Source organism: Ranitomeya variabilis, chromosome 1 (assembly GCF_051348905.1).
Source record: "Ranitomeya variabilis isolate aRanVar5 chromosome 1, aRanVar5.hap1, whole genome shotgun sequence".
Classification (NCBI taxonomy): domain Eukaryota; kingdom Metazoa; phylum Chordata; class Amphibia; order Anura; family Dendrobatidae; genus Ranitomeya; species Ranitomeya variabilis.
In genome coordinates this window covers 1,140,672,844-1,140,687,836 of record NC_135232.1, presented here as the reverse complement: position 1 = coordinate 1,140,687,836, position 14,993 = coordinate 1,140,672,844, and the positions used below count along the sequence as shown (strand labels likewise).

At 46.5% G+C, this 14,993-nt stretch overlaps 1 protein-coding gene across 1 annotated transcript in view; it reads left to right on the top strand.

The window, feature by feature from the left end:
• The first annotated feature begins 4,800 nt into the window (after positions 1–4,800).
• Positions 4,801–14,993, top strand: part of LOC143800665 (vomeronasal type-2 receptor 26-like) — a 65,677-nt gene continuing 55,484 nt past the window's right edge. Inside the window, exon 1 of the mRNA XM_077281203.1 lies at positions 4,801–5,275. Within this exon, the coding sequence (XP_077137318.1) occupies positions 4,801–5,275 (475 nt within the window). The remainder of the gene's footprint in view (positions 5,276–14,993) is intronic.

Sequence of the window (14,993 nt, the reverse complement as noted above, 5' to 3'; positions counted from 1 at the left end):
TGGAGATTCTGAGCCAGCTGGTATCCTCAGAGAAGGGGTGATTTTGTCTGCCATCTCCCCAGATTTGCGATGAGTGCTGCAGGAGTTTCAGGCGGATAGACCTGACCGTTGTCCACCGGAGAGACTGTTTGTCCCAGATAGATGGACCAATAGAGTTATTTCCGAGGTTCATTCTTCGGTGTTGGCAGGCCATCCTGGAATATTTGGTACCAGAGATTTGGTGGCCAGGTCCTTTTGGTGGCCTTCCTTGTCGCGGGATGTGTGTTCCTTTGTGCAGTCTTGTGGAATTTGTGCACGGGCTAAGCCTTGCTGTTCTCGTGCCAGTGGTTTGCTGTTACCTTTGCCTGTCCCGAAGAGGCCTTGGATGCACATTTCCATGGATTTTATTTCAGATCTCCCTGTTTCTCAGAGAATGTCTGTCATCTGGGTGGTGTGTGATCGTTTTTCTAAGATGGTCCATTTGGTGCCCTTGCCTAAGTTGCCTTCCTCCTCTGAGTTGGTTCCGCTGTTTTTTCAAAATGTGGTTCGTTTGCACGGGATCCCTGAGAATATTGTTCCCGACAGAGGATCCCAGTTTGTGTCTAGATTTTGGCGGACCTTTTGTGCTAAGTTGGGCATTGATTTGTCTTTTTCGTCGGCCTTCCATCCTCAGACGAATGGCCAGACCGAGCGAACTAATCAGACCTTGGAAACCTATTTAAGATGTTTTGTTTCTGCTGATCAGGATGACTGGGTGGCTTTTTTGCCATTGGCCGAATTTGCCCTTAATAATCGGGCTAGTTCTGCTACTTTGGTTTCGCCTTTTTTTTGTAATTCGGGGTTTCATCCTCGTTTTTCCTCGGGTCAGGTGGAGCCTTCTGACTGTCCTGGGGTGGATCTTGTGGTGGATAGGTTGCATCAGATTTGGGATCATGTGATGGACAATTTGAAGCTGTCACAAGAGAAAGCTCAGCGCTTTGCCAACCGCCGTCGCTGTGTGGGTCCCCGACTTCGCGTTGGGGACTTGGTGTGGTTGTCTTCTCGCTTTGTTCCTATGAAGGTCTCCTCTCCCAAGTTCAAGCCTCGGTTTATCGGTCCTTATAAGATTTTGGAAGTCACTATCCCTGTGTCATTTCGTTTGGACCTCCCAGCATCGTTTGCTTTTCATAATGTGTTCCATCGGTCGTTGTTGCGGAGGTATGTGGTGCCTGTGGTTCCTTCGGTTGAGCCTCCTGCCCCTGTGCTGGTTGAGGGAGAATTGGAATACGTGGTGGAGAAGATCTTGGATTCTCGTATTTCTAGACGGAGGCTTCAGTATTTGGTTAAGTGGAAGGGCTATGGTCAGGAGGATAATTCCTGGGTTGTCGCCTCTGATGTTCATGCGGCTGATTTGGTTCGTGCCTTCCATGTGGCTCACCCTGATCGCCCTGGGGGTTTTTGATGAGGGTTCGGTGACCCCTCCTCAAGGGGGGGGTACTGTTGTGAACTCTGTTTTCGGGCTCCCTCTTGTGGACACAGGTGGTATTGTGTGAGTTTTGTTTTTGGGCTCCCCCTGGTGGCTTTGTTGGTTATCCTGCGGATCTGTGGCTGAATCAGCTGCCTCGTTATGCACTAGGGAGTTTCCTATTTAGCTCTGCTTCACCTCCACTTGTTGCCGGCTGTCGATGTATTCAGTGCTATTCTGATCTCCCCTGATTATCTTCGTTTTCAGTCTCTTCTGGAGAAGCTAAGTTTCTGTTTGATTATTTTTTGCTCATCAGTCTGCAATATGATTTCAGTGTATGATGAGTTTAGTCCAGCTTGCTAATATGTGAGTTCTTGCTGCTGGTAAGCTCTGGGGTACGGAGTTGCTTCCCCCGCACCGTTAGTTGGTGCGGGGGCTCGAGCAATTTCTGCGTGGATATTTTGCTTAGGGTTTTCTATTGACCGCACAGCTCCCTTCCTATTTTCTGCTATCTAGTGTTAGCGGGCCTCATTTGCTAAATCTATTTCATCTCTGCGTTTGTGCTTTCCCCTTAACTCACTGTCAATATTTGTGGGGGGCTTTTCTATATCTTTGGGGTCATTTCTCTGAGGCAAGTAAGGACTTTTCTTTCCCTCTAGGAATAGGTAGTTTCTCAGGCCGTGAAGAGACGTCTAGGATTTTCAGGTAACGTTCCACGGCTGCCTATAGTTGTTTGCGGATAGGATCAGGTTGCGGTCAATCCAGATACCACTTCCCCAGAGCTGGTCGTCGGTTTAGTTACTTAGCTAGTCAAACTTGCGATCCTTGCCACTAGGATCATAACACTTTTCCTGCTTCTGCCATTGATGTCAGTGCTGGGCAGCGGCGAGCAGACGCTTCTGGGACTAAGTCCTGCTCTTCTCGTTCTGAGCATGCCCTGAGTAAGATCTCTCAGTGGAGATCGAGGGTCACATGGTCAGATACTGCAGCTAAGTCCATTGGTCCTTTCAGGAAGGTCCTGTAGGTGCTAGGACTAAGTCCTGCTTGGCACACACTGAGCATGCCCAGGGCAAGATCTCTCAGTGGAGATTTTGGGTCACATGCTCAGGTATGGCAGCCTCTCATTGGTCCTTCTGGGAAGGTCTTTTACTTGCTGCAGCTTTATAAGGCTTGCATGGCCGCACGGCCATGTGCTAGTATTGCTTCATTTATGTACTTGCGCCAGTGTGGTCTTGTATGTGTGTGTTCAGGGACCCGGCTGAAATAAGCCCCTAGAATGCTGGCACCTCCGGTGAGGAGTTTGTTTGCTTGTGTGTTCAGGGACCTGGCCGAAATAAGCCCCTAGAATGCTGGCACCACCGGCGAGGAGTTTCTTGTGCGTCCAAGACCACTGACTGCTCTAGTTTACACAGTTAACCTGTGCCTCTGTGGAGTCTAACAGGGCGCAGCGCTTTGTGTTCACGGCTGCTCTGTGAAGTAACAGAGTTAGCTAACACTGCCATCAGTTCCGCTATTTACTAGCAGCAGGTTCTCCTGCACGGTGGACCCCAGGCTGCGAACGCATCTATCCTAATAAATATATACTTTCATTAGCTGCGTTCCGCTAGCCCTATCATAACACCGCTATTAGCTCCTCCAGTGTGGTGGGAATCTCCCTAGTGGCCAAAGCGTCCTTCACATGGTCAGCCAGCCCTCTCCAAAATACAGGGATGAGGACTTTATCCAGCCACTCCAGCTCAGATGCTAAAGGCCGGAAGTGGACGGCAAAATGGCTGACCATGGACGAGCCCTGTGTCAGTGCTAGCAGTTGGAGTGCCATATCATGAATGACACGAGGTCCGCTCTGTAGAAAAATATGCAGCCAGGAGCTCAAGGTCTATTGCACACTGGATCACGAATCCCCTACAGGACTTGTTATCGCCAGAGAATTTATCAGGCAGCGGGAGGCGGGATAAGGTCGGAATAGGGGTGGCAGCGGACAGACTGGCTGCTGCCACGCTAGCAGCCTGAACAGCTTCTGAGGTAACATCCACAGCTGAGGTAGTGTGCTCGAGAGCTGCCAAACTGCCCTCCAGCTGCTGGATGTACCGCTGCAGTAGCTGCTCATCTGCCATTACAAGCCAGACCTTGGCGCTAGTATAATGTTAGGGCTGGCGAAATGCACCAAATAATATAAAGGAAGATATAAGGTGCATTCGCAGCCCGGAGTCCATTATGAAGAGATATTACTTGCTGCTCAGTAATGGCGGACAGAATATGGCAGTACAAAGAGAACACACATGGGTTAATGTCATCCAGTATGCAAGGAGATGGACTCTGTTGCATCACAGGACTGCAGTGCCGCTGAATGAATGCTAGTGTTCGGTCACAGAACTCAGCCCCAAGGACATGGGGTTAGAGTCCCTCTAGACCCACTAGCACTCGGCGCCGCACCTGCGGTGCCAGAATAAACTAAACAATAATAGATTTAGTGCACTGTGTACGTGCAGTGTCGCAGATGCGGACGCCACTAACCACCCTAACTAAAGACAGGAAAGCGCACTAGATGCGCACGGCACCGTACTGGTGACCGCTGGTAAATTGACGCTGTAGGATCATGCCTCATGCTAGATGGCACTAACAGGTGCTAGTCAGCTTCAAACACCCGACCACACACAACAACGCACAATTTCAGTTTATACTAACCCATGCCCGAGCGGCCATGTGAACCTTTTATAGTTGCAGCCTTCCGGGACCTTGCCAGTGGTCCAATCGGAGCCGTATGAGGACCGGGGCATGTGACCTCCGACCTCCAATGCGAGGCCGTCCCATGGGCATGCTCAGTAGACAAAAAGCAGGACTGCTCGCTGCTGAATAATGCTGGTTACAATAGCTGGACCTTGGATGGCAGCAGTAACCAAGCGCTCAGAATCAGCTTGAGCAAGATGCTGGGACTAACGTCTCTGCTGAGCAGGCTCCTCTGCAGCTGGGGAAGAATGCGAGACCAAAGAGGAGATGGTTTGAGATTTTCCCTGTGCAGCGGTGGAAAATCGACATCTTACAGTTACATTATATTCTATGAGGGAGGCTACATTATATTCTATGAGGGGGCTACATTATATTCTATGAGGGGGCTACCCCAACCCCTGCTACATAATTAAGATGTGAACTACCTTATATTATACCCTGATATTAGCGTGCTTTACCACACAAATGGTGGTCTTGTATTTATTTCTATGTAGCTACATAGTGGGCCCCAAGAATGATTTTTTCTGGTGGGCCCAGTCCAAGCTGTGTAGAACTGTATTGAATATGCTATGGAGAAGAATATGTTGTGTGTAGTAATAATAATTATGTTCCTATGTTGTGACTGTATTATTCAGATCAGTTATGGTACAATGGATCCTATTCTGAGCAATTCAAACCTCTTTCCATCGTTTTTCCAAGCACTTCCCAATTACTCAACCCAGTGTCTGGCCATTATACAATTACTCAGACATTATAACTGGACGTGGATCGGTGTTATTACATCTGATGATGATTTCGGAGAGAAGCAGAGCCAGGAATTAAAGACAAAGGCTGCCAATTATGAAATTTGTGTTGAGTATATTATTAAGATATATGATGACATAGAAGTACTTGTAGATCATTATAAAAAAATAAAGACTATTAACAAATCAACTTCACAAGTCATAGTCATTTGTGGAACATTTTCTGGCTTCATTGTATTCTTTATTGAGGAGGAACTCAAAGCCCGTGAGAAGACCTTCATTGTACCAGCAGGTTGGATTGCTCACTTCATACCATCTACAAATGTAAGGTCACCATTTCATGGAAGTCTGGTATTTTCTCCACCTGTTAAAAAGATGCCAGGTTTGAAAAAATTCCTACAAGAAATTAGCCCAAGAAATCGTCCAGATGACATAATATTGGAGACTATCATTGCATTTGCTTTTCAATGTTTCACTTCTGGCCAAATGAGAAAATATCTTATTCATTTACCTTTTCACGAATGCAACAGAACCATTATGTTAGGTGAACTTGGGAAGAATATATATGATACTGACAGATTTAGGGTCACTTATCTTGTGTATAAATCTGTCTACACCATGGCACATGCTCTACATGAGATGCAATCACAGATAGCAAAAAATATAAAGTATCAAGAAAATCAGAGACTGCTGCAAAAGGTAAGATATGACATGTAAAATGCATATGATTAAGTATAACATAAGAATGAAGAATGAAATTACAATGGAAGCAATTCTCATCTAAATGCTTTACATTTATGACACAATAATTAAATATGCAAATTGCCTCTGCTGAAAAAAAGAGGACTTAACTCTATAACGCCACCTATTAAGTCCTCTTTTTTTCAGCAGAGGCAATTTGCATATTTAAATTCCCAGAGGAGCATTGCACGGCGAATAAGCCTCCTTACCTTGACAAGCCAGCTGGTATGTCACTCTCCATAAGGAGAAACGTTACCCCTTAGACCCTACAATAATTAAAATAATTATCACCCCTGTTATATTAAAAAATGATTGACATTCACAATTATCTTTAATCACTTAACATTACAAGGGTTTTTGATTTGTACTACCAAGTAATTAGTTAATTAGTACAGATGATCAGTATTGTTAGATACAGCTCACCTCTGCTTGATGTGTATGTGTTGATAAATCCTGCAAGTGATACGTGGCACGGCATGGACCCAGTTGTTGAGGTTCCAGGTGTATTTGACAAAGTACAATGATAATTTAAAGTCTAGAAAACGATGCCTTAAAATCAAATAATATTTAATGTAAACCATTAACATAAAGAAGGTACAAAAGAGTTTTTCTGATACATTTCGAGTCAATCGAATGTTTAATCATCTAATTCCCCATACACATGTTCAGTATTTGGTCAGTATTTTACATTAGTATTTGTAAGCCAAAATCAGTAGTGGGTGAAAAATTGTTTTTATTATGCTTTCTTTTGATTTTTCCTCTACTGATTTTGGCTTACAAATACTGATCTAAACTACTGACCAAATACTGAACGTGTTAGGCTACTTTCACACTTGCGTCGGTACGGGCCCGTCGCAATGCGTCGGACCGACATACCGACGCAACCTGTGAAATTTACAGCAAGACGTGGGCAGCGGATGCAGTTTTACAATGCAGTCCGGGGAGGAGGGGGCGGAGTTTCGGCCGCGCATGCGCGGTCAAAAAGGGCGGACGCGATGCACAAAAAACGATACATGGAACTTTTTTGTGCCGACGGTCTGATGCAACACGACGCATCCATCGCGCGACAGATGCAACGTGTCGCAATGAGTCGCTAATGGAAGTCTATGGAGAAAAAAACGCATCCTGCGGGCAACTTTGCAGGATGCGTTTTTTTCTCCAAAACGACGCATTGCGACGTGCGTCACATGACGCAAGTGTGAAAGTAGCCTTAACCAGGCCTAATAGTAAGAGTCAGATCAATTTGAGATGCATCTGAAAAACTCTTCTGACTTAATTAATTGATTAATCTAATGCACATGATGTCCCAGATGTGTTCAATCGGATTCAGGTCTGGAGAATGGGTGGGCCAGTCCACAGCTTCAATGCCATCTTGCACGAACTGCTGACACACTCCAGCCACATGAAGTCTGGCATTGTCCTGTATTAGGAGGAACCCAGGGCCAACTGCACCAGCATATGGTCTCACAAGGGATCTGAGCATCTCATCTTGGTACCTAATGGCAGTCAGGCTCCCTCTGGTGAGCACATGGAGAGCTGTGGGCTGTGCGGCCCTCCAAAGAAATGCCACCCCACACCATTACTGACCCACTGCTAAACCGGTCATGCTGAAGGATGTTGCAGGCAGCAGATAGGTCTCCACTGCGTCTCCAGACTCTGTCACATCTGTCACATATGCTCAGTGTGAACGTGCTTTCATCTGTGAACAGCACAGGGTGCCAGAGGCGAATTTGCCAATCCTGAAGTTCTGTGGCACGGTGCTAGGCTATGAGCACCACCCCCATCTGTGGACGTCGGGCACTCAGACCGTCCCCATGGAGTCGGTTTCTAACCGGTTTTTAACCGGTTTCTAACCGTTTGTGCAGACACATGCACATTTGTGGCCTGCTGGATGCCATTTTTCAGAGCTCTGACAGTGCTCCTCCTGTTCCTCCTTGCACAAAGGTGGAGGTAGCGATCCTGCTGTTGGGTTGTTGCTCTCCTTTGGCCCCTTCCACGTCTCCTGGTGTACTGGTCTGTCTCCTCATAGCGCATCCATCCTCTGGACACTACGCTGACAGACACCGCAAACCTTTTTGCCACAGTTTGCATTGATGTGCCATCCTGTATGAGCTGCACTACCTGAGCCACTTGTGTGGGTTGTAGAGTCTGTCTCATGCTACCACGAGTGTGAAATCATAACCAACATTCAAAAGTGAGCAAAACATCAGCCAGAAAGCATTGGTACTGAGATGTGGTCTGTGGTCTCCACCTGCAGAACCACTCCTTTGTTGATTATTGCCAATAGGGTTGAGCGACTTTCATTTTTTTAAGATCGAGTAGGGTTTTGGGAAACCCGATTTTGTCCAGAGTCGAGTCGAGTGCAGTCGGCCGATTATCGCTAAAAGTCGGGGATCGACCGAAACACGAAACCCAATGCAAGTCAATGGGGAAGCATAGTCGGCAGTGAGTGGAGGCCAGGAAAACACCTACAGTGCCCATTTTAATGCCAAAAACATCCATTCTTGTTTCTGAAGCTTGCCAATCTTAATTAACTGTATAATAATAGTTGGGCATAGGGAATTGGGGGAAAGTTGTGGGGGGAGTAGGGCTGGCTCAAGTTTTTCGTGGGCCCAGGAAATGCGGACTACGTCACGGCGGTGTTGCAGGGAAAGGTAAGTATTTAAACGTTGCAAGTGCTGTGATCCTGAGCAAGCAGGGGGGGGCCCACTCGTTCGCATTGCCACTGGCACAGGGCCCCTCAAAGTACGGCGGTGTGTTTGCATGGCGGGGGCGCCTCCCACCAGCAGCGACACTTTTGCGTACTCTGAGGGGCCCTGTGCCAGTGACGTCGCCAACGAGTATGCCCCCCCACCTGATGAAGGAACCTGCACTTTCATCTGCACCTTCCTCTTTGTCCCTGTGTAAGGTGGTATAACATGCGGGAAGGGGAACCTTACTTTCAGCAGGGTCAGATTCTGGCTGTGTAGAGTACAAGGGGAATGTAGTGGTCTAGGTCAATGTACCAGCAGACTCATTTAGCAGTGGCTGGGCAATGGGCAGGATGAGGAGGAAACAGATATAGGGCCAAAGAATAAAGTAGGCTACATGCAGTTCAAAATTGGTAACAGGACTAAACAGGCGGCATTGCTTTGTTCAGTGGAGTAGCAAACCCAAGAGCAGCAGACACTGTTTCAAGGGCCTAACCACACTAGTAGGCCAAATGCAGTTTAATATCTGATAGTATAGGGCGAAAGCCAGAATGTGGAAGCTCAGCTTTGTTCAGTTGAGGACAACACCAGGGAGGGGCAGACACCTTTAGTAGGCCGGAAAAGCCTATTGCATTTTTTAAAATGGTAATTTGGAGCAGAAGGTTGAAGCTCAGCTTTATTTAGTTGAGGGCAACACCAGGGAGGGGCAGAAGCCGTTAGTAGGCCCTAACCACCATTTTTTTTTTTTTAAACCACTTAATGAGAGCCGGAAGGTTGAAGCTCAGCTTTATTTAGTTGAGGACAACACCAGGCAGGGGCACACAGACAGACACCTTTAGTAGGCCGGAAAAGCCTATTGCATTTTTTAAAATGGTAATTTGGAGCAGAAGGTTGAAGCTCAGCTTTATTTAGTTGAGGGCAACACCAGGCAGGGGCAGAAGCCGTTAGTAGGCCCTAACCACCATTTTTTTTTTTTAAAACCACTTAATGAGAGCCGGAAGGTTGAAGCTCAGCTTTATTTAGTTGAGGACAACACCAGGCAGGGGCACACAGACAGACACCTTTAGTAGGCCGGAAAAGCCTATTGCATTTTTTAAAATGGTAATTTGGAGCAGAAGGTTGAAGCTCAGCTTTATTTAGTTGAGGGCAACACCAGGGAGGGGCAGAAGCCGTTAGTAGGCCCTAACCACCATTTTTTTTTTTAAAACCACTTAATGAGAGCCGGAAGGTTGAAGCTCAGCTTTATTTAGTTGAGGACAACACCAGGCAGGGGCACACAGACAGACACCTTTAGTAGGCCGGAAAAGCCTATTGCATTTTTTAAAATGGTAATTTGGAGCAGAAGGTTGAAGCTCAGCTTTATTTAGTTGAGGACAACACCAGGCAGGGGCACACAGACAGACACCTTTAGTAGGCCGGAAAAGCCTATTGCATTTTTTAAAATGGTAATTTGGAGCAGAAGGTTGAAGCTCAGCTTTATTTAGTTGAGGGCAACACCAGGCAGGGGCAGAAGCCGTTAGTAGGCCCTAACCACCATTTTTTTTTTTTAAAACCACTTAATGAGAGCCGGAAGGTTGAAGCTCAGCTTTATTTAGTTGAGGACAACACCAGGCAGGGGCACACAGACAGACACCTTTAGTAGGCCGGAAAAGCCTATTGCATTTTTTAAAATGGTAATTTGGAGCAGAAGGTTGAAGCTCAGCTTTATTTAGTTGAGGACAACACCAGGCAGGGGCACACAGACAGACACCTTTAGTAGGCCGGAAAAGCCTATTGCATTTTTTAAAATGGTAATTTGGAGCAGAAGGTTGAAGCTCAGCTTTATTTAGTTGAGGACAACACCAGGCAGGGGCACACAGACAGACACCTTTAGTAGGCCGGAAAAGCCTATTGCATTTTTTAAAATGGTAATTTGGAGCAGAAGGTTGAAGCTCAGCTTTATTTAGTTGAGGACAACACCAGGCAGGGGCACACAGACAGACACCTTTAGTAGGCCGGAAAAGCCTATTGCATTTTTTAAAATGGTAATTTGGAGCAGAAGGTTGAAGCTCAGCTTTATTTAGTTGAGGACAACACCAGGCAGGGGCACACAGACAGACACCTTTAGTAGGCCGGAAAAGCCTATTGCATTTTTTAAAATGGTAATTTGGAGCAGAAGGTTGAAGCTCAGCTTTATTTAGTTGAGGGCAACACCAGGCAGGGGCACACAGACAGACACCTTTAGTAGGCCGGAAAAGCCTATTGCATTTTTTAAAATGGTAATTTGGAGCAGAAGTTTGAAGCTCAGCTTTATTTAGTTGAGGACAACACCAGGCAGGGGCACACAGACAGACACCTTTAGTAGGCCGGAAAAGCCTATTGCATTTTTTAAAATGGTAATTTGGAGCAGAAGGTTGAAGCTCAGCTTTATTTAGTTGAGGGCAACACCAGGCAGGGGCAGAAGCCGTTAGTAGGCCCTAACCACCATTTTTTTTTTTTAAAACCACTTAATGAGAGCCGGAAGGTTGAAGCTCAGCTTTATTTAGTTGAGGACAACACCAGGCAGGGGCACACAGACAGACACCTTTAGTAGGCCGGAAAAGCCTATTGCATTTTTTAAAATGGTAATTTGGAGCAGAAGGTTGAAGCTCAGCTTTATTTAGTTGAGGGCAACACCAGGCAGGGGCAGAAGCCGTTAGTAGGCCCTAACCACCATTTTTTTTTTTTAAAACCACTTAATGAGAGCCGGAAGGTTGAAGCTCAGCTTTATTTAGTTGAGGACAACACCAGGCAGGGGCACACAGACAGACACCTTTAGTAGGCCGGAAAAGCCTATTGCATTTTTTAAAATGGTAATTTGGAGCAGAAGGTTGAAGCTCAGCTTTATTTAGTTGAGGGCAACACCAGGCAGGGGCACACAGACAGACACCTTTAGTAGGCCGGAAAAGCCTATTGCATTTTTTAAAATGGTAATTTGGAGCAGAAGGTTGAAGCTCAGCTTTATTTAGTTGAGGGCAACACCAGGCAGGGGCACACAGACAGACACCTTTAGTAGGCCGGAAAAGCCTATTGCATTTTTTAAAATGGTAATTTGGAGCAGAAGGTTGAAGCTCAGCTTTATTTAGTTGAGGGCAACACCAGGCAGGGGCAGAAGCCGTTAGTAGGCCCTAACCACCATTTTTTTTTTTTAAAACCACTTAATGAGAGCCGGAAGGTTGAAGCTCAGCTTTATTTAGTTGAGGACAACACCAGGCAGGGGCACACAGACAGACACCTTTAGTAGGCCGGAAAAGCCTATTGCATTTTTTAAAATGGTAATTTGGAGCAGAAGGTTGAAGCTCAGCTTTATTTAGTTGAGGGCAACACCAGGCAGGGGCAGAAGCCGTTAGTAGGCCCTAACCACCATTTTTTTTTTTTAAAACCACTTAATGAGAGCCGGAAGGTTGAAGCTCAGCTTTATTTAGTTGAGGACAACACCAGGCAGGGGCACACAGACAGACACCTTTAGTAGGCCGGAAAAGCCTATTGCATTTTTTAAAATGGTAATTTGGAGCAGAAGGTTGAAGCTCAGCTTTATTTAGTTGAGGGCAACACCAGGCAGGGGCAGAAGCCGTTAGTAGGCCCTAACCACCATTTTTTTTTTTTAAAACCACTTAATGAGAGCCGGAAGGTTGAAGCTCAGCTTTATTTAGTTGAGGACAACACCAGGCAGGGGCACACAGACAGACACCTTTAGTAGGCCGGAAAAGCCTATTGCATTTTTTAAAATGGTAATTTGGAGCAGAAGGTTGAAGCTCAGCTTTATTTAGTTGAGGGCAACACCAGGCAGGGGCACACAGACAGACACCTTTAGTAGGCCGGAAAAGCCTATTGCATTTTTTAAAATGGTAATTTGGAGCAGAAGGTTGAAGCTCAGCTTTATTTAGTTGAGGGCAACACCAGGCAGGGGCACACAGACAGACACCTTTAGTAGGCCGGAAAAGCCTATTGCATTTTTTAAAATGGTAATTTGGAGCAGAAGTTTGAAGCTCAGCTTTATTTAGTTGAGGACAACACCAGGCAGGGGCACACAGACAGACACCTTTAGTAGGCCGGAAAAGCCTATTGCATTTTTTAAAATGGTAATTTGGAGCAGAAGGTTGAAGCTCAGCTTTATTTAGTTGAGGGCAACACCAGGCAGGGGCAGAAGCCGTTAGTAGGCCCTAACCACCATTTTTTTTTTTTTTAAACCACTTAATGAGAGCCGGAAGGTTGAAGCTCAGCTTTATTTAGTTGAGGACAACACCAGGCAGGGGCACACAGACAGACACCTTTAGTAGGCCGGAAAAGCCTATTGCATTTTTTAAAATGGTAATTTGGAGCAGAAGGTTGAAGCTCAGCTTTATTTAGTTGAGGGCAACACCAGGCAGGGGCACACAGACATACACCTTTAGTAGGCCGGAAAAGCCTATTGCATTTTTTAAAATGGTAATTTGGAGCAGAAGTTTGAAGCTCAGCTTTATTTAGTTGAGGACAACACCAGGCAGGGGCACACAGACAGACACCTTTAGTAGGCCGGAAAAGCCTATTGCATTTTTTAAAATGGTAATTTGGAGCAGAAGGTTGAAGCTCAGCTTTATTTAGTTGAGGGCAACACCAGGGAGGGGCAGAAGCCGTTAGTAGGCCCTAACCAAAGTTGAAGGCCAAATGCAGTTTAATTTCTGATACTATAGGCCGAAAGCCAGAAGGTGGAAGCTCCGATTTTGACAGTGGAGGACAATTTGAATTAGGGACTGCAGACAGACTTAGTAGGCTGTCCCCTGTGGACCATGCATCCACCACATCAACCCATTGTGCCGTAATGGACACGTAATCTTCCGTGGCCTTGCCTACAGGTCCATGCGTCTGTTGTCAGGTGCACCTTTGTACTCACAGATTGCCAGAGTGCATGGACAATGCGGTCTTCTACATGCTGGTGGAGGGTTGGGATGGCTTTTCTCGCAAAAGAAGTGTCGACTGGTTAGCTTGTAGCGTGGTACAGCGTAGTCCATCATGGCCTTATTAATAGTAAATAAAATATATAACTAGGCTCTATGAACTTTTAAATAGGTTCCAGGGGTACACGGGCAGCATTGGTGTGGTCAGTGGAGGAGTATTGCAAGTAGGGGCTGCAGACAGGCTATCAAAGGCCTAAAATAACAAACAGTAGGCAGTCATGGCAGTTTTACATCGGTTACATGGATACACAGGCAGGCACTCCAGGCAGCATTGTGGTCAGTGGAGGAGTATTGCAAGTAGGGGCCGCAGACAGGCTATCAAAGGCCTAAAATAACAAACAGTAGGCAGTCATGGCAGTTTTACATCGGTTACATGGATACACAGGCAGGCACTCCAGGCAGCATTGTGGTCAGTGGAGGAGTATTGCAAGTAGGGGCCGCAGACAGGCTATCAAAGGCCTAACATAACAAACAATAGGCTCATGGCAGTTTTACAGCGGTTACATGGATACACGGGCAGGCAGCTTGGTGGTCAGTGGAGGAGTATTTAAAGTAGGGACCGCAGACAGGCTTCAAAGGCCTAAAATAACAAACAATAGGCTCATGGCAGTTTTACAGCGGTTACATGGATACACGGGCAGGCAGCTTGGTGGTGAGTGGAGGAGTATTTAAAGTAGGGACCGCAGACAGGCTATCAAAGGCCTAAAATAACAAACAATAGGCTCATGGCAGTTTTACAGCGGTTACATGGATACACGGGCAGGCAGCTTGGTGGTCAGTGGAGGAGTATTTAAAGTAGGGACCGCAGACAGGCTATCAAAGGCCTAAGATAACAAACAATAGGCTCATGGCAGTTTTACAGCGGTTACATGGATACACGGGCAGGCAGCTGGTGATGAGTGGAGGAGTATTTAAAGTAGGGACCGCAGACAGGCTATCAAAGGCCTAAAATAACAAACAATAGGCTTATGGCAGTTTTACAGCGGTTACATGGATACACGGGCAGGCAGCTGGTGATGAGTGGAGGAGTATTTAAAGTAGGGACCGCAGACAGGCTATCAAAGGCCTAAAATAAGAAAATGGGCTGGCTGTAGGCACTTTATAATTGGTTCCAGGGGTACACGGGCAGCAGTGGTCTGGCCAGTGGAGGACTAGTGGAAGGAGGGACCGCAGACAGGCTTCAAAGGCCTAACATAAAAAAACGGGCTGGCTGTAGGCACTTTATAATTGGTTCCAGGGGTACACGGGCAGCAGTGGTCTGGTCAGTGGAGGACTAGTGGAAGGAGGGACCGCAGACAGGCTTCAAAGGCCTAACATAAAAAAACGGGCTGGCTGTAGGCACTTTATAATTGGTTCCAGGGGTACACGGGCAGCAGTGGTCTGGTCAGTGGAGGACTAGTGGAAGGAGGGACCGCAGACAGGCTTCAAAGGCCTAACATAAAAAAATGGGCTGGCTGTAGGCACTTTATAATTGGTTCCAGGGGTACACGGGCAGCAGTGGTCTGGTCAGTGGAGGACTAGTGGAAGGAGGGACCGCAGACAGGCTTCAAAGGCCTAACATAAAAAAACGGGCTGGCTGTAGGCACTTTATAATTGGTTCCAGGGGTACACGGGCAGCAGTGGTCTGGTCAGTGGAGGACTAGTGGAAGGAGGGACCGCAGACAGGCTTCAAAGGCCTAACATAAAAAAATGGGCTGGCTGTAGGCACTTTATA